Source organism: Schistocerca cancellata, chromosome 8, assembly GCF_023864275.1.
Source record: "Schistocerca cancellata isolate TAMUIC-IGC-003103 chromosome 8, iqSchCanc2.1, whole genome shotgun sequence".
Classification (NCBI taxonomy): Eukaryota; Metazoa; Arthropoda; class Insecta; order Orthoptera; family Acrididae; genus Schistocerca; species Schistocerca cancellata.
In genome coordinates, this window is record NC_064633.1 from 341,983,605 (window position 1) to 342,004,577 (window position 20,973).

At 40.8% G+C, this 20,973-nt stretch overlaps 1 protein-coding gene across 1 annotated transcript in view; it reads left to right on the forward strand.

The window, feature by feature from the left end:
- The window catches only part of LOC126094510 (unconventional myosin-IXa-like), a 303,759-nt gene that overhangs the window by 212,936 nt on the left and 69,850 nt on the right, over window positions 1-20,973 (forward strand). Inside the window, 1 exon segment of the mRNA XM_049908919.1 lies at window positions 7,673-7,846. Within this exon segment, the coding sequence (XP_049764876.1) occupies window positions 7,673-7,846 (174 nt within the window).

Genomic DNA, 20,973 nt, shown 5'->3' on the forward strand with positions numbered 1-20,973 from the left:
TGGAATCCAGCAATAAAAGTTCTGCAGGAGCAGCGGAAACGGGGCACCACACCCACCGAAGGCGGCATGCGTACTGACGCCCATCAGTCATCTCGTCAGCGCAAGCTTCCCCCACCACTGCGGCCTGCACATCCCTCGGTCCATAAGCGGAGTCAGTGGAGGGGAGAGGCGACAGGTATATATACCACACCACCTGCCGGCCTAGGACGTCAGTCAACAGGAGTAACCTGATGATGATGGCACCTTACGCCATCGAAAATTCGTTCTACAAAGACCAGTCAACCTGGCTGCATGCCTGAGAGACCTTCAAGCGTGACCTTCTCTGGTCGCCAAGTTCTTTATAGCAAGAACAAACATGATTTATGGAACATAGTACTTTACAGAGCAACATGTAAAATACAGTGTGTGCACAGCTTTGAACACATTGACCAGGCAACATTAATACAGTGTAAAGAATAAACTGAGCACTTGTTTGCAATTGTGTAAATAATGCTGTTTATTTGGTAGCTCACCAGAGCGCACCAGGGGGCTGACCGAGGCAGCCTCTGTAAGCGGTCCTGTGAACTGTATGGATGTGCACTTTCTCATTACATTTCTGGCAAGTGAAACTGCACTTGTGTGTGAGGCTCTGCATGTCTGCTGCCCATGCTGAGCAAGACTGTCCATGTTATTTATGACAGTTAATAAATTGCAGTGTAGCTGCAACAAGGTGTGTCTCCTGACTGTAGTATTCATTTAACAGAACACAGTGGTCCTCAAAAGACAAACCACTAGGGTTGCAATTTCTGCCCAACTTCGTAAAGCAACTACTAGTAGACAAAAGTAAATAATATAGCTGCTCACTGGAAATGTTAAGCTTGTAACAGTATACCATATTTGGTCGAATCTAAGCCGCACTTTTTTTCCGGTTTTTGTAATCCAAAAAAACCGCCTGCGGCTTAGAATCGAGTGCAAAGTAGGCGGAAGTTCCGAAAAATTTTGGTAGGTGCCGCCACAACTAACTTCTGCCGTCAAATATACAGGGTGGTCAGAATGTGTGAAATGCTTGTAGGGATGTTACAGGGCAGGTTGTACTGAGACATAAATGTTAAGAAAGAAATTCGATACGTTGCTCCGTTTCCGAGTTATTTAACATAGAATTTAGCCAATCGGGGCATCGGGCGCTCGCATTCAAGCGGCCTGCCAGGGGCGGTGTTGCCCAACGAGTGCTTTGTCTCGTTAGTTGAAACTTGAATTTATGCGCGTGACGATCTGATTGACTAACTTCAATGCTAAATAACTCGGAAACGGCGCAACGTATCGAATTTCTTTCTTAACATTTATGTCTCAGTACAACCTGCCCTGTAACATCCCTACAATTATTTCACATATTTTCTGACCACCCTGTATGTAGCACTACACAGGCATGCTTTGCAGGCACAAAGATAAGTACTGGCGCCAAAACCTCTGCGTCAGTAAATAAATTTAAAAAAAAAAAAAGGTGGAAGACGAGCTTTTTTCTCCGCCCCGAGTTTCGACCACTGCATTTTCATACATTATCCAACGAAGTAAATAAGAATTCCGTATTGTTCATCTTCGAATGTAGCAGCATTTCAATTTACTACGATAATCCGACTGGCAAGACTGGGATGTTTGTCAATATGGCCAACTCTACGTTCTGAATTTTTTCCTACCTGTGAGAAGAGATCGTTGCTAATAGGAACTTTTATGAACTGTGAATCACATGCAGTATTCTCTTCACCATAAGAATAATACGAATATAAACATTTTGCCATGTATTCTTTCATGTTTGCTGCTATCTCATTTAAATCCTGTCTGCCTACTACGAAACTAGAGAGAGACAACAGCAAACGCGGAAGAATATACATATCATATCATGTCATGTTTATATTCGTATTATTCTTATGCCTAATAGTGATACAGTCAGAAATGAAGCACGGCAATTGACTAGATTTTTAAATCTAAGATGACTAATTTCTGTGCAGAATGTAATGTACTAAAGAGGCGTCTGCGAAGATTTTCAAATGGAGAAAAATTTTCGCTAAACTCTCGTTCAGAACATCATCTATCATACGCAGTCTATTATTTGGTTTTTGTTGATCATTATCAAAGAAAGCAGCAGTGTAAGTAACAACAAATAGCAGTCTCTTGCCATGGTTTCGCTAATGAGACAATTCCCGTCTTTTTTTATTGTAAGTGGCGGAAGCGCGCACAAAAGCAAGCCGTGCTGCGAGTGGCGACAGGCCGTAAACACTCATTATCAGAATGTGACATACAATGCACAGTACAGTAATGCATTTTCAGCTGTGTGATGTAAACACCTATAACAAAGAGAACGGCATTTATCAGATCAAAGAAAAATAAGCAATCAATTCAAACCAGACGAAGCACGTGGAAAAGGGAGGGTACCCATATAAATACGGACGGAGCGCCTGACGCATGGCAATGGCTACCTGGTAAAGCTTAGCTGCTGAGCTTATGACTCGAACCAAACTACTGTAGCTGTATCGTCATTCATTCGACCTAAATTGTCTCTCATATTACAATGGACCAACTTTGTTTCGATTTGGGGGTGCGGCCTAAAACTTTTCTCTCCCCTTGAATTTCGAGTCTCAAATTTCAGGTGCGGCTTAGATTCGGGAAAATATTTTTTCCTTGATTTCGAGTCTCATTTTTCCGGTGCGGCTTAGATTCGAGTGCGGCTTAGATTCGAGTAAATACGGTAGTTCAAAACATCAGAAGTAGACTTCCCAGCTCTCGCAAGATTCATTCAAGGGAGCAAACAGCAGTGGGGGCGAAGCTTTGACCACTGACTGATGTGGGTGGCGTTGTGCCACAAGCTGCTGGAGAGCAGCCTTTTGAACTGCAGACTGTCGCTTGGGCAGCTCTTGCTTCTAAAGTTCCATAAACTTGGGGTCCATATCACTGACAGTGGTTGAGAATATACCATCAAAAACATGATAGGGTAAGTCCATGTTGCCATCTAAAGTATCTGTGTCCTTAATAAACGTGCAGTCTGTAAGCAAAGTAAAGTTCACTATGAGCAGACAGCAGCAAGAATATCAGTAACAGTATCCAGAAAGTCCAGGTTTGTAGTATGGCCAGTATATTTAAAGCAGCTAGGTGTAAAAAGTGTTTTCTCATATGGCATGCTGTACAAGAATGAGCCGGGCATGTTGCTTAACCCATTGTTGTCAGTGGTTCAGCCTAGGTGACCTGCTGTCTGTCATCCTCACTCATGAGTTGTAATGCCTCTGATCCACTTTTGATATCCTCTGTCGGCAGGGATATTAAATGCAGGACATAATGTGTGATTTCAGGAACAGTGAGAAGTTATTCTTTTTGCTAATAAAGTCAGATGTTAAACTATGACCCTAATGTAAGCTGTTTTTCAAAAACCTTTGAGATAATTGAGGTCTTTCTTCAGGAAATGTCAAATAGTTTTTCTTGATTGGTCTTTTTAAGTTGACACTGACAAAAATATCTTTGACCAAAAGGTTTTTTGTAATATAGCAACAGAGTTTTTAGTCATGAAACATTAAACAGATTACTTAAAGGGTAACAAGCTAAAGGACAGAAAAGTAATAGTTTGCAGAATTCTTCCACTGTTTCTTTGAGAAACACTTATGAACTGTTGGCAAGTAGAAAAAGAGGAATTTCTGTCCATTCTTCACAAATAAGCATACATGTTAGTTGAAATCTTGGTACACCATTAAAAAAATGAAAAAATGAAGAAAAGGTAACAGACGGTTGCGAGAAAGGCAGCAGGTGCGTGGAATAAGAACATGGTGTGCGCATCAGCAACAGTGAATTCATGCAATGCACAATGGTGATTACATGGTGAAGTGGGTTGGAAGGAGGTGAGAGAATAGAGGAAGGGGAGACTGGGGGCCAGTGGGTGTGGTGCAGAAGGCATGAATGTAGTGTCTTGGGACAGAGTAAAGGTGGATGTGGGGCATGGGGTAATTGAGATTGAGGCCAGGCAGATTGTGATAATGAATGATGTGCTATAAGGACGACTCCTGTGTAAGTAGTTCAGAGACACTTGGGGGGGCGATCCTGATGGCATGAGTTGTGAAGTAGACACTGAAATGGATACGTTGTGCTCAACAATGTTTTCCCCTACTGGGCGGTCGTCTGTCAATTCTTCTCTTGGCAACAGTTTGATAGTGGTCATTCGTTCAGGTATACAGCTGGTTAGTGGTCAGGACCATATAAAATGCTGGGTGCAGAAATTGCAGCAGAGTTGTTTGCTTTCAGGAACGTCCTGGATTCTAATGAGATAGGATAAGCCTGTTATGGAAGAGAAGGATGAAGTAGTTGGTGGGCGTATTGGACAGGTTTTGTACTTGGGTGTTCCACCGGGATACAACCCATTTGGCATGGGGTGGGTAGGTGTGGCAGAAGGATAGACCAGGATAAAACATAGATTGGCAAGGCAGTGTAATACCACTGGGAGCATTGAGAAGGATTGTGGATAGGGTGTTCCTCATTTCTGATCATGATGTTAAGCAGTCAAAGCTCTGTTTTGTCTAGATGGCCCATAAACAGATTCGCATAGGAGGGTGTCATATGGGTGCCCATGGCCATGCTACAGGTTTGTTTGTGCAGCTTCCCCTCAAAGGAGAAGTAATTATGTTTGAAGATGTAATTTGTTAGATGTATAAGAAATGAGGTGGTGGGTTTGGAAATGTTGGAAATGTTGGAAAGCTCTGGTTGACCGTCTCCAACCAGTTGCCCTTAGCCTAACCTCAAGTATTAATGATACAAACCATCCCCATCCAGTTACCTCTGAGATCCCTACTCATCACTGTTGACAACCACACCTGCTGCCTCCCTACCAGCCAGTAGCCACCAGCCACCCTTTCACACCCCACCCTTCACTATTTGGCTTTCTTTCTCCCCTCTCCTGCTTCATCTGACAAAACACCTTAAGCCAATGAAGCTCTAGAACTGCAGTTCTGCCACATTGTATTCAGCTGTGTGTGTATACACTTGCTCACTCGTGCACGTGTGATGTAGCAACACGTGTGTGTGTGTGTGTGTGTGTGTGTGTGTGTGTGTGTGTGTGTTGAGGTGGGGGGGGGGGTGCATACGCTTACCGTTACTCCTTGACAGCTAATTGTTAGAATAGTAATAATTAATTTACTGCGGAGTTTAAGTCTTATGTTGAAAATTATGGTAATGACATGAAAATTATGCCTGTCTCAGTCAACTCTGGTATCTTCTCTTTCAGCTCATATGGCTGAAATAAATATGTAAATTGAGATGCTTGCTTGTGAGTACTTACAGAGTCCTTCCTTTCATGACAGCTCTGCATGACAGTGCCGTGTAGATAGAGAGCCTTGCTCGTTTGCTGTGCAATTTTATAGTAAAATAACATTACTTTACTTTACACGTGGCTAAGGCCTTATCGACCATACACCTGCTCTACGAGCCTCTTCCAATTATTTCTATCCAGGGAAATTGTTGTCCAATCAGAGTTGATGCCCATCCTGGCTGCATCTTCCTGGATATTCTCCATCCACCTAATTCGAGGTCTTCCTCTTCTTCTCTTTCCTTCTAATTTCTTAGTGGATGCTATTTTGGGTAGTCTGTTCTCCGGCATCCTTGCTACATGACCAGCCCAGTTCAGTCTTCTCTTCTTTAACATTTCCACAATGGTACTATGTTTGTACAGCTCCCGTAGTTCTTCATTTTTCCTTATCCTCCACTCCATGACATTTTCATCGAAGATTGGTCCAAATATTTTTCTTAGTATTTTTCTTTCAAATATCAACAGTTTTTCTTCATCTTTTTTCCTGAATGTAATAGCTTCACATCCATATAATGCTACTGGTACAATAGTTGACTGATAAAAACGGATTTTGAATTCAGTACTAAGTGATCTCATCCTTAAAATTTTGATACAGCTGTAAAAAGTTCTATTAGCTGCTGCTAGACGGGCGTCTATTTCTATTTCTGCTCTATTGTCTCTGCTAAAAAGACTCCCTAAGTACTTGAAGTGGTCAACTGCCTTGAAAGTGAGACCATTTACGGTCAGTGGTGTATTCTTTTGGAGTTTTTTACTTATGACTAGATATTCTGTCTTTTCTTCATTCACATGAAGTCCAGCTTTCTCAGCTATTTTGTAATAATTATGCATCATCCTGATTAATTCAGCTTTTGAAGTGCTTATTAAGGCTACATCGTCTGCATAAGGAAGTCTAGTAATGTTCTGTCCCTGCAGTTGGATCCCTTGTGGATTAGTTTTGGTGAATTCTCTATCAATCTTCTCTAAGATAATATTAAATAGAATAGGTGAGATGGCATCCCCTTGTCTCAGTCCAGTGTACACCTTAAAATTTTCAGTCTCTCCTGCAGGTGTCTTAACTTTGCATATGGTTTCTTCCAAACACATACACTAGCTTAATTTTTGTAAATGTTGCAGTGTTCTATTTGTATGAGTGAGTTACAATTGAAAGCAAGCTAGATGGTCCACAGGATTAGAGAAAAATAGCATTAGTCAAACAAGGAGTGCCGCCCCGAAGGAGAAACAAGGTGAATTAAAGGAGGTGGGCTGATAGCTGAGTGACATCTGTGGATACGGCTGAATGTGAAGTTCTAGTCTCAATTGTTGCATCAGATTGGGAGGCAATTTCAAAGTTATGACAGTGTTTTTCCATTGTCTTCATCTTGAAATCAACTGAGTGTCACAAAGCTAGCAGAAATCTGCAGTGGGAGCCAGAGTAAACTCCATTGTTGACGAAGTGGGGTCCTTCCACACTGTCGTGGTTCATATTAAGTTGTAACTTTGGAGCATTTTTCTCTATAGTCCCTCTGTATCACGTCTGCTTCCACAGACTGCTGATATTTGAGGAGGATAGGAAGTGCTCCAATACAGACTGCCCTTGAATTGAATACGTTTTGTACTAAGTCAGAAGACTGCCCCCCCCCCCCCCCCCCCCCCACACACACACACACACACACACACTTGTTGTGTGTCCTGAACTGTGTATTTCAATTCAAATAACTTTGCAATTGACGTTGCAGCTGGTCGAGTGTTAACTGTCATGCAGCAACATGCAGAACTGACTCAAGTGTGACTTGTAACATGCCAGCAACATTTCTGTTCCTGTTCACCCACGTGATCTGTTAATCACAAAGTTGTTTTATTCAAGTTACAGCTGAATTTTTAGTGTATTTTTAGTTATAAGACAAATTTCAATGAATTATGGGCAAAATCAATTAAACAATTAGTTGCATGTGTAACCTGCTGTGAACGAGTTTCTGCGGCTTTTCATATATTCAGGTAATGTTGTGGTTGCTTACCACGTAGTTCAAAGCCCCCCCCCCCCCCCCCCCCCAACAAACAAAACTTATATATAAAAGATGGTATTTTGAAATTACTCTGCATAATTTTATTTTCTAAAATCTTGTTATATGGAGTAAGGTATGATCATGTGGAAATGGGTTGCATGTATGTTTGATGAGAATGATTCAGAGATGGAAGTGTGTAACGAACCATGAGTATGTTTTGTTGGGTTACTCCTTTGTAAAGCCAAAGGAGAAAGCAAATGTTGAATCTGAATAACCATCCCATATGTTTGTGCCCGCCCTCTTCTTTTGAAAAAGTGTTTGTATTTATAACAATTGTGTAGTACTTTTTCTGATTGATGTACTTGTTATACAGATCTTTAAGATCGAGAGTGAAGAAGGCGAGAAACCAAGTGAGGTGGACAGAGTCTTCAAGCAAGCACTTCGAGAATTCAAGGATAACCTCGTGGCTACATACAGTGTTGCAAATAAACAGGGTGATAAAGCATTCAATATTCAGTATAAGGATCTGATTGCTAATTTTCTCCATGTGAGTATAGCTTCAAATAATTTCTTCTTCATTTTTATTTTATTGTAACACAAGTGCTATTAACATTTGAGCTTAAGGTGAGATTTTATATGTAGCTGAAGTTAGTGAGGTACCTTATCTTTTAGGATGCCAGGAAGAAGCTAGGTTCATAGTTTAAGGGCTTACTAATGTCATTGTCACGAAGGTTAGGTACTGGTTGGAGAAGAACAGGGGAAGGATATTATAATCTGTTAGCTTATTGTCTCAGCATGTCCTTTAATAATACAGGGAAACCACATAAATAGCGATTCTGATGACCAACTGTGTATTTGTATTAATTTAATGTATAATTCTGCCGTCTTTAGTGTGGATAGGGACTGTCAGTGCTGTGTTCGGATGCAGGCTGAGCTGGTGACCCTTCGCTCACAGCTTCAGATGGTATTTGCTTCAGTCACACAGCTTGAGGCTGTTGTCAAGGCATCACTGTGGGGGCTGGACACAGGGATTGTCCAGCACATTCCATGTGTCCCCTGATTGTTACACTACTGTGGCCACCTCAATTACTGCCCGCAGTGAAATTGACCCCTCACCTGTGGTCAAGCGAGGTTTGTTTGATGGTGTGGCAGGTGTGAAAGACTCCTCAGGGGCTGATTGAAAGGCTTCTTTGTTTCATCTGACAAACAGGTTTCAGGTGCTGTCTGTGGCTGATAAAGATCCTGAGCCAAATGCAGAGGAAGCTTCTTGATCTGCAGCATCTGGGCATTTATGGAGGGTGTGCATAATGCTAGTTAGGAGCCCCAGTGTTAGGTAATTAAGAGGGCCCTTAGGGATTTGGTTGCCAAGGAGGGGAGGAAGTCCAGTGTGCACACTGGGAGGAGTCCTCCCAGATGTGGAACGAGTGTTTCCGGATGCCATGAAGACCACAGGGTGTAGGCAACTGCAGTTGCAGGGTTGCCACAAGTTCTGTAAATCAGGGAATTTCAAACATATCAGGGAAATTTGTAATAAGAAAGGGAAAAAAAGAAAAGAAAAACACTGGAAGAATCTAATTTTTGTCTCAGTAGCATGAAATTGTTTGTTTACTGAGGTGTCGAGCTTTGTTGCTGGCTGGGCACAGCTGAGTAAGTACACTGCTTCCCGACTCTCTCGTTCTCACTGCTTCTCCACTTCCCACCTCTCCCCTCAGCTTGCAATCAGTGCTGCCATCACTACTTGCTGCTTACCTAGCAGCTGTCGATGAGAGGCAGGACAGCGTGACGAGTAGTTTGTTTGGGTGTGATTCACAGAACTTGTTGACACAGTGGCTGTAGACAATGGTCATTTGTGCATGAGTTGTGTCTGAGTGATTGTGTGAGCGCCCTCGTTTTCTGACAAAGGCTATGGCCAAAAATTTAGTTGTGAGAGTGTGATTGTCTTTTCTGTGTGCCTGTCTGTGGCTCAGTGATCATCTTTACGGTGAGTTGCTACCTATCCCCTTTCGTATTGATTCTCAAAGTATTTGCACAAGTTAACTGTTGCGTGGGTGATCACTACAGTCTCATTTCATCAACATGGTGTCTGTGACATGTTAATAACTGTCCACACGAGTGGACTTTCATGATTGGCCAAAACCACAGGTCATTTCTGGGGGTATTTCTAACCGATTGGGCCTGCCGATGTGAAGCCCATAGTTTCCCACTAACGTGCGGGTCCTGCCTGTCAGGACTAGCATCACCGATCTGCCGACAGGCTGGGTCTGTCTGTGTGTGGCATAATGCTGTGGTTTTTCGTGGTTTATCCATGGACCCAGGACTTAGGTGCTCCTCGGCAGGCCAGAGGCCACGGGCAATGGATTTCAGGAATTGCGACTGTCTTGTCGCAAGTACTTTGTACAGTGCGGTGTTTTATAGATATTTAATTTATTGTGGTACATTTTGGCACTTCAAAAGTAGTTTATATATTAGAAAGCAAGGACAATAAGAAGAAAAAAATTGCGGCAACCACTGGCAGTTTGTACACTATGCGCTCCTGTATTTCTTGAAAGAAAAATCACACAATACCTGTAAAATAGTAGACATAACACAGTGGGTAATAACCTACAATAATGAACATAGTAGAACCAACATTTTATTCACGCTCACCTACGGTGTTGGTTTCACAAATCTTCCCCACCTTATACATTTCTTTGAAGAGGCCTACGTTTTTCTGAGGCTGTTTCTGAAAGCAGTGAAAGTATTTTAAATCTGTTTTGCAACTCCAACAAAATGCATATTTTTGTCACCAAATGTGTTTCGCTTTATTGAAATATATAACATCAGTGGTCTGAATGAAATGTATAGCCGGCCGGAGTGGCCGAGCAGTTCTAGGCGCTACAGTCTGGAACCGCGCGACCGCTACAGTCGCAGGTTCGAATCCTGCCTCGGGCATGGATGTGTGTGATGTCCTTAGGTTAGTTAGGTTTACGTAGTTCTAAGTTCTAGGGTACTGATGACCTTAGCAGTTAAGTCCCATAGTGCTCAGAGCCATTTGAACCATTTTTTTGAAATGTATATACCATTTGGCTTGCTTTCTCCATCTAAAAGCAGTTCATTACACAAGATGTTAATGTTATTACTTAAGATTTTTGCTCACACATTTAGAAATACAGAAATCCTTACTTTTTGTGTCAACTTATTTGTTTACTACCCTTGAGATCTGAAAATTTTTCAAGGAAAACTGCTGAAACTTGTGTGGAAATAAGGGAAATATCAGGAAATTTCACTTGAGCAAATTTGTGGCAACCCTTAGGTGGTAGCTCATGTCGGTACTACTGAAGTGTGTTGCTTTGGGGTTGGAAGTGGGTTCTCTCTGCTTTCTGGCAGATATCTGAAGGTGAACACTGCCAGCCTTGCTTGCAAGATGAAAGCATGGCTCACCATTAGTAGCATCATGGGCAAGCTGATTGCGGACCTTTGGTACAGAGCTGAGTGGGGGTTAGAGGCTCAGACAATTCTGCGAACATGTTGGCAGCAGATTCCTTGAGTTGCACCATAAGGTGGTGGGGTTTTGGGTTCCTCCCAATAGGTCAGCCATTTGTTACTCACAGGAGGCAGATACACTGTTAGTGGGGGCTGTTTGGAGTGGACTGGGTGGTTTTCTAGGTTAGATGGTGTTGGGGAAGAATCAGAAGGGATTCAGTCTTAAACGGTATAGGTCAAATGCAGGACAGGGTTATATCTAGGAACCACAGGTATTATAATAGTAAATTATCATAGCTGTGTTGGGATACAACAAGAGCTCCAAATGCTAATAGAAAACACTGAAATTCAAATTGTTATAGGTGCTGAAACCTCAGATAAGTTCAGACAAAATTTTTGTAAAGGACCTGAAGGTGTTCAAAAATGATCCAAGTCCCTGACACAAAGGATACAATTGCTGAAACATTCAAAGGAAACACGAGTATCATCTCAAATACATATTGCACTCATACAGTTGTAGTTGGTGGTGACTTCATTCTACGCTCAATATATTGGCATAAATAATGTCCAAAACTGGTCACAGGTATAAAACATCATCTGAAATTCCAGAATGAGATTTTCGCTCTGCAGCGGAGTGTGCACTGATATGAAACTTCCTGGAAGATTAAAACTGTGTGCAGGACCATGACTTCGAACTCGGTCGGGACCTTTGCCTTTCACAGGCAAGTGTTCTGGTGGAAGGTAGGAGATGAGGTACTGGCAGAAGTAAAGCTGTGAGGATGGGGCGTGAGTCGTGCTTGTGTAGCTCAGATGGTAGAGCACTTGTCCTTGAAAGGCAAAGGTCCTGAGTGCAAGTCTCAGTCCAGTACACAGTTTTAATCTGCCAGGAAGTTTCATCATCTGAAATTGTTGTAATTGCTTTCCCCAAAAATTACTTGGAGCAGTTGGTTCAGGAGCTCACTTGAAGTGTAAATGGTTGTGGAAACATACTTGACTTCATAGCAACAAATAATTTCAAGCAAATAAAGAGCAGGGATTAGTGATGACAAGGTCATTGTAGCAGGACTGAATACTGCAATGTCCAAACTCACCAAGAATAAAGGAAGTATATATGTTTCACAAGCAGATACATTTTCGTTTGACACCTCACTGAGGTAGTCTCCATTCCTTCTGAATCAACTATGTAAGTGTAGACCAGATGTGGCTTAAATTAAAAGTAGTAGTGTCGACTGCATTTGGGAAATTTATGTACCAAGTAATATTAAGAGATGGAATTGATACCCCCATGGGACACAAAGCAGGTTAGAACACTGATGCAGAAGCAACAAAAAAGCATGGTAAATTTAAAAGAAAGTTAAATCCTCAAGATTGGTGAAGTTTTACAGAAGGCTGTTTATACAATTTCTCACAAGCGGCTTCTACTCAAATTGCATTACCATGGAGTATTGACGTAATGGTGTGACTGGACTTGTGATTTCCTGTCAGAAAGGTCACAATTCATAGTAACTGATAGAAAGTCATTGTGTAAAACTCTCCAAGGAGTGTTATAATGCCCTCTGATGTTCCTAATCTACACAAATAATTTAGAAGAAACTTTTAACAGCTATCTTAGACTGTTTTTGGATGATGCTGACATTTGTTGTCCAGTACAGTCTTCAGAAGATCAAAACCAATTGCAAAATGATTTAGGCAAAATACTTGTATGCTGTAAAAATTGGAAATTAACCTTAAATAATGAAAAGTGCGAGGTCAATGACATGACTTAAAGGAATCTGTTGAATTTCGCTCACATGATAAATCACACGCAACTGAAGACTGTCAGTTCAACTAAACACTTAGTGATAAAAGTTACAAACCACTTAAATGGGAAGAGTCACATATATTAACCTTAAATATTGTTACGAGTGACTGCTTAGTGAGGACAGAACTGTAAGATGTAATGTATATAAGCGAAATAGTGTAAAACCTTCTTCAGTATGTCTTGTCATGTGTGGGCTGACACCGAATGGGGAATGGTACTGAATCAAGGGGTGCTGAGCAAGCTAAGGGACATGTCATATGGGAAAGCAGTCTCAATGTTAGAAATACAGTTTAAACCAAGAACTCAGAAGGATGGTTGACAGCAGGAATCCAATATTTTCGTGAAACACAGTGGGCACTGCACAATGTTTTTTTTTTTTTTTTTTTTTTTAAATTCTGACAATGGTGGTTTCCTGCTGGGACATTTGTATGCACTGCATCGTATTTGCTTAACAGCATACCTTGCCAGCCAATCTGAAGATTCCTTGTATAAGGCAAAATGTGTCATTGGAGGATAAATAAAATAAAATAAAATAAGTTGCAATCAAGACTGTTTGTTCCTTCATATTATTACCAGTGGTTGCTGTCTCACACCGCCATGCATTGGAAGAAATCAAACTTATTTCTTTTCCTTAGTTTAATTTTTTCCATTTTGCTGGCACAGACCCATCCAGATGTCCTGTTTCAAAGTGTGCAGGAATGGAATGTCTCACACGTACCATTATCTATATCTTGAGGCTGCAGACTCCTTTCTCAAAGACTAAATAAATTCACATGCTCAAATACCAGTTACAACTGAATGAATTCACATGCTGCTGCTTTATCGTACATGTAGTTCACCTCCGTTATCTACATTACATGTTAGATTTTACTACAGCATACGACTTTAACAAAGTTCACAACACATATTAGCCTTCGTGTTTTGTGTTGTGTATATCCTCTCTGGGTTTCCCTTGACAAGTGACATCGTGACCATTGTCATGCCTGGTGAGGTTCCATGGTCTACAGCAAATCTCCTAGGTGGTACGGCAGTTTCATGGTATAACTGCTCTGATGAACCAGTGTCTCGAGCCACAAGAGTCCAGGTGCTCATCCCCCCTGGCTTGCAGATATGCTGTGCCCCCTTTCGCTCTAATGACATGCACAAAAGAAACAATTTTGTGCACAACTTGCAGTAAAAAAAAAAAAAAAAAAAAAGGTTACTTACTAAAAGAACAAGATGCTTGCTCAAGATCACAACTAGCCTTTTGGTCAGAGAGAGAGAGAGAGAGAGAGAGAGAGAGAGAGAAGGGGGGAGGGGTTGGGGGGGGGGTTACCAAAACACTTTCTCCAAAGTGATAGATTACCTCTCAATCTTCTACTGTATGGTAAGTACATATTTTCTACTTGTGCTTGCTTTCGTTTAGTTTTTGACAATTCATTTCTTTTTGATTGAAAAAATTCCTCTGTACGTCACATCTAAAAGTGTTGTAAAATCTTATCTGTTTGAATATTTCTCATAGTTTGTGTAAAGGGTTAGGAATACTGAACAATGGTAGATCTCTGACAGCAAATAGACAATAGTTTGTTCTCAATATGAAATACACAATGAAACTAGAACAGTTGCATAACTTTCACTGTCTAGATTTTCAAATAAAATAGCTGTAGTCAATGGTACATTCAAGTCAAAGTATATATTGAGATGCAGAGTGCAGCGGAATTGACAACACAATTTAAGCTTTTAATAATGGTAATTTAACACAATTTAAATGTTTAATTACGGTTATTTCAATTCTCTCTCTCTCTCTCTTTTCTGAAGCTTGCATAAAAGTATTTCGTATAATAGTTACTTTTTTAACACATCAGTGAGATGGTCTTCATTCTTCTATGAATATTTCTCTGCGTAATGTGTAAGAGTATCTGTTGCCATCTTCCGAAGTCCGAACCATAATATAGGATTTTGGGTCTGTCTTAATGAAGAATCTGTTTGTTTATTCAATTCCCCAAACTAGTTTCAGGCAGTACGTCCTTTCTTCCAAAAAATGAAAAATTAACATCATATTTACATTACATTGTGAAAAATCGTTACTATTTGTGTACTGTCCGGTTCCAGACATCTGGAATGTTTTTTCATAGTGTGATATACCTAAAGTAATGTACCTAATGATGTTCATTTTTCTTGTTTTAGAATAAAGAACTCACTGATAAAGGTGATATTTTGCCAAAACTAGTTTGGAGAATTAAAAAAGGTGGCCAAGCGGTTCTAGGCGCTTCAGTCCAGAACCACGTGGTTGCTACAGTCGCAGTTTCAAATCCTGCCTCGGACATAATGTGTGTGATGTCCTTAGGCTAGTTAGGTTTAAGTAATTCTAAGTCTAGGGGACTGATGACCTCAGATGGTAAGTCCCATAGTCTCAGAGCCATTTGAACCATTTGAATTAAATAAACAAACCGCGTTTGTTTCCATGTGGACCCAGAATGCCATATTGTTCTATGCAGTCATGGACCAATAAGAGGAGAGTTCCATTTACAAGGAAGTCCACACCATGTTGTAACTTTGTTGTGTAAAGGTGCCTGGCACAATAATCATAGGTTTTCTTGAGCATGTTGTTTGCTTCCCTTAGATCAGTTAGTTGTAATTATTGCACAGTTTGAATTTTAAAAGGATGAAAGTATGGATCTACTGTTGGAATTCTTCTAAGATTCTTGTTTGAAATTCAGAGTTCAACAGTTTATTACCTGAAAGAACTTTCGGAGATTGCTGTAGCACTAGTCTCACAATTGGTACATGTTTAGAGTATTTACACAGCTACTTCTTAGGCAAGCCTGAATCAGTTTGCTTGAAATAAATTACCCACGGAAAATGGTTCTAAATGTTGGCACCACTCCACATACAGGGTGGTCCATTGATAGTGACCGGGCCAAATGTCTCACGAAATAAGCATCAAACGAAAAAACTACAAAGAACGAAACTCATCTAGCTTGAAGGGGGGAACCAGACGGCGCTATGGTTGGCCCACTAGATGGCGCTGCCATAGGTCAAACGGATATCAACTGCATTTTTAAAAATAGGAACCTCCATTTTTTCTTACATATCCGTGTAGTATGTAAAGAAATATGAATGTTTTAGTTGGACCACTTTTTTCACTTTGTGATAGATGGCGCTGTAATAGTAACAAACATATAAGTACGTGGTATCACGTTACATTCCGCCAGTGCGGACGGTATTTGCTTTGTGATACATTATCCGTGTTAACATGGACCGTTTACCAATTGCGGAAAAGGTCAATATCGTGTTGATGTATGGCTATTGTGATCAAAATGCCCAACGGGCGTGTGCTGTGTGTGCTGCTCAGTATCCTGGATGACATCATCCAAGTGTCCGGACCGTTCGCCGGATAGTTACGTTATTTAAGGAAACAGGAAGTGTTCAGCCACATGTGAAATGTCATCCACGACCTGCAACAATTGATGATGCCCAAGTAGGTATTTTAGCTGCTGTCGTGGCTAATCCGCACATCAGTAGCAGACAAACTTGCGCGAGAATCTGGAATCTCAAAAACATCGGTGTTGAGAATGCTACATCAACATTGTTGCACCTTTACCATATTTCTATGCACAAGGAATTGCATGGCGACGACTTTGAACGTTGTGTACAGTTCTGCCACTGGGCACAAGTGAAATTACGGGACGATGACAGATTTTTTGCACGTGTTCTGTTTAGCGACGAAGCATCATTCACCAACAGTGGTAACATAAACCGGCATAATATGCACTATTGGGCAACGGAAAATCCACGATGGCTGCGACAAGTGGAACATCAGAGACCTTGGCGGGTTAATGTATGGTGTGGCATTATGGGAGGAAGGATAATTGGCCCCCATTTTACCGATGGCAATCTAAATGGTGCAATGTATGCTGGTTTCAAAAATGGTTCAAATGGCTCTGAGCTCTATGGGACTTAACAGCTAAGGTCATCAGTTCCCTAGAACTTAGAACTACTTAAACCTAACTAACCTAAGTACAGCACACAACACCCAGTTATGCTGGTTTCCTACGTAATTTTCTACCAATGTTACTACAAGATGTTTCACTGCATGATAGAATGACGATGTACTTCCAACATGATGGATGTCCGGCACATAGTTCGCGTGCGGTTGAAGCGGTATTGAATAGCATATTTCATGACAGGTGGATTGGTTGTGAAAGCACCATACCATGGCCTGCACGTTCACTGGATCTGACATCCCTGGATTTCTTTCTGTGGAGAATGTTGAAGGATATTTGCTATCGTGATCCACTGACAACGCCTGACAACATGCGTCAGCACATTGTCAGTGCATGTGCGAACACTACGGAAGACGAACTACTCGCTGTTGAGAGGAATGTCATTACACGTATTGCCAAATGCATTGAGGTTGACGGACATTTTAAGCATTTATTGCATTAATGTGGTATTGTATTTACAGGTGTTCTCAGAAATGATAAGTTCACATAGGTACATGTGTCACATTGGAACAACCAAAATAAAATGTTCAAATGTACCTACATTCTGTATTCTAATTTTAAAAACCTACCTGTTACCAATTGTGCGTCTAAAATTGTGAGCCATATGTTTGCGACTATTACAGCGCCATCTATCACAAAGTGAAAAAAGTGGTCCAACTAAAACATTCGCATTTCTTTACATACTGCACGAATATGTAATAAAAAATGGGAGTTCCTATTTTTAAAAAAATGCAGTTGATATCCATTTGATCTATGGCAGCGCCACCTAGTGGGCCAACCATAGCGCCCTCTGGTTTCCCCCTTCAAGATAGACAAGTTTCGTTCTTTGTAGTGTTTTCGTTTGATGCTTATTTCGTGAGATATTTGGCCCAGTCACAATCAATGGACCACTCTGTATAACAGTATTAGAGTATTGATTAAATTTTACTGTGACCAATGCTTCAACATGAAGTATTGAGTTTGAATTGCGCTCTATAGAATCTTAAGAATGAGCTTGCAATGTTCCACTTATTCTTCACCGTGATATCGGGTGGCGAAGTAAAGTCTGATCTGGACCCAATACTTCCTATGTTCAGTCTTGCTCACATTATTGTTTTGGCACACTTGCGAACCTCTTCTGATTAAACTTCATTTCTTTGAGTCTTTGAGTGCTGCAGTTACTGCTGGAAGTTCAGAGCACAAGTCCAAAATCCAGTTCTCAAAATAAATATGATACTTGTGTCAAACAAAGTATCGTGTGTTGTGCTCTTTTATACGATAATCATTTGTTACAAACCTATTTTGTCATTTGGAACATCACAATAACAGTAGAACTACAATTATTTGATTTAATTCGAACCCATTCGGTTAATCAGAAATTTGGATAATTGCATGTTTTTCAAAAAAAGGGTCGATGTATCTTAATTACAGTAATTATGTACTGTATGTACAGTACTGTATGTTAAAATTGGAGAAAAAAATATTTTTAAAGAAAAAGAGTTTTAGTGAATTGAAATGAAAATGCAACAGCTTTACATACATGGTACGTAGCGAACTGTTGAGTACAGGTGCTGAAAGTCATTCCTGCTGAACATCTTGCTCAAAGTAAGCTGTTTGACTGTCTTCGTCTGTTTTTGGGTAGCCAAATCATGCCTCCACTTGACAGTGGGAAGTTGCATGTTGTCACACTTGGGCTGATGCTCTGTCCACTCTAACACAGTTTCAAGGCCAGCAAACACTTCACTAGCTGATTGTCTTGTGTCTCCTTTAAGTTCGACATTAAGGTCATCTTCTTGCTTGACACTTTCTTCTTGACATTTTCAATAAGTTCATGATTTAGAATTTGAAACCCATGGTCTGACAAATCACACACTATCTATTCTGCTCTATCTTAAGCACTAACTTCTGAACATCCAGGAAGTTTCAAAGAATGTTTCTTAATTCCTCAAGTGACATGTCATCCTCATCTTCTCCTGTCTCTTCCAGTTCCTTTCCTTGAGCTTCTTTCTGCTTTTTCTCCTTTTCCTTCTCTTCTTCAGTTGATATGCCTTTCAGCGTCAGCTGCACGTTTAAATGTGACTGCCTTAACCAAGCTCTGAGCTTCCGCCACCATGTAAGCGCAATCTTTCAAATTATTATTATTATTATTATTATTATTATTATTATTATTTTTTGTGGTTACCCAACACACCTACTTCATCTTCACTCTCTACCTAAAGTTTCCTTAAAAGTTGCTTCTGTAATAGTGTTTCATGTATTTGATAACAGACTGGTCCCGTGGTTGCAATAAGCTTGTAACATTTGATGGCAGAAAGAGTTATGTAAATTGGCCATCCCCTCTTTCTAGTAATTCTGCGGTGAGATGAGTTGCTGCATTATCAACAATCAAAAGCACTTTACTGTCTCTTTTTCCAAGAGATTTTTGTTGCTTTTTAACTTCATGGATGAAAATTTCATTGCCCTATTTGCCCAAGAAATTCACAGTGCCGTAGACACTGGCGAGCAGATTGATGCCGTATTCCTGGACTTCAGGAAGGCATTTGATACGGTTCCGCACTTACGTTTAGTGAAAAAAATACGAGCTTACGGAATATCGGACCAGGTTTGTGATTGGATTCAGGATTTCCTAGAAGAAAGAACACAACATGTCATTCTTAACGGTTCAAAATCTGCAGATGTAGAGGTAATTTCGGGAGTACCGCAAGGAAGCGTGATAGGACCTTTATTGTTTACAATATACATAAATGACTTAGTTGACAACATCGGTAGCTCCGTGAGGCTATTTGCAGATGACACGGTTGTCTACAAGAAAGTAGCAACATCAGAAGACTCGTACGTACTCCAGGAAGACCTGCAGAGGATTAATGCATGGTGCGACAGCTGGCAGCTTTCCCTAAACGTAGATAAATGTAATATAATGCGCATACATAGGGGCAGAAATCCATTCCAGTACGATTATGCCATAGGTGGTAAATCATTGGAAGCGGTAACGACCGTAAAATACTTAGGAGTTACTATCCGGAGCGATCTGAAGTGGAATGATCACATAAAACAAATAGTGGGAAAAGCAGGCGCCAGGTTGAGATTCATAGGAAGAATTCTAAGAAAATGTGACTCATCGACGAAAGAAGTAGCTTACAAAACGCTTGTTCGTCCGATTCTTGAGTATTGCTCATCAGTATGGGACCCTTACCAGGTTGGATTAATAGAAGAGATAGACATGATCCAGCGAAAAGCAGCGCGATTCGTCATGGGGACATTTAGTCAGCGCGAGAGCGTTACGGAGATGCTGAACAAGCTCCAGTGGCGGACACTTCAAGAAAGGCGTTACGCAATACGGAGAGGTTTATTATCGAAATTACGAGAGAGCACATTCCGGGAAGAGATGGGCAACATATTACTACCGCCCACATATATCTCGCGTAATGATCACAACGAAAAGATCCGAGAAATTAGAGCAAATACGGAGACTTACAAGCAGTCGTTCTTCCCACGCACAATTCGTGAATGGAACAGGGAAGGGGGGATCAGATAGTGGTACAATAAGTACCCTCCGCCACACACCGTAAGGTGGCTCGCGGAGTATAGATGTAGATGTAGATGTAGATAAGCAATGCTGCAGTCATCCGAGCCTTGGGTTGGTTTTTATAAAAGAGAGGGAGTTTTTTCACATTTTGAAATGATCTTGGGCTTTTGACTTCACTATCAACCGAAGGTTTTTTTTATGGCTTCCCGTAGAGTTCACGCAGGTAAGTACCGTAACACATTCTTTTCTGACTCTATGTCCTGTAGCACTATACTCCATTTTGAGCATTATGAGCATTGTACAAAAACTCAGGTTGGTATGAGTCTGCTACAACTTTAAATTTTTCAGTAGAATCTTCTGCAGCTTTGGAGTCTGCTGTTAACTTTTTGTGACTTATATGTAATTCACGGACACCAGGCCTGCACTTAAAATTTCTTAGCCAGCCATTACTTCCTTTAAAGGATAAACCACCAACTTTTGAACTAAGGTCTTAGCTTTATCACAAAGAATCGTACCTGAAATTGGGTTTCCCATAGAATGTTGCTGCAAAAACAACTGGAGAACAGCATCTTCTAAATTTTTGTTTGTTTTCTTGAAAACTGCCATCTTTGTTTCCAAGCATGACACGAAGTTTAAAAGTGTAGGTTTGCTCCTTTTAAGGGCTGAAATTGTTGCTTGACCAACACCGTACATCTCAGTCAACTGTTTACCTGTAACTCCTTTATCTGATTGCTCTGTAAATTTTAGTTTGTCTGCTAATGATAACACAACAAGTTTTCTTCTGGAAGGCATTGTGAATGACTAAAGGCTCTCACAAACAAAACTAACGCATACAGTCAGCATGTCCACAACACACAGACTGTGACTAGTAGTTAGCACCTGGCAACGGTGGCTCGTCGTCGCAGTAATGTTCATGCTGC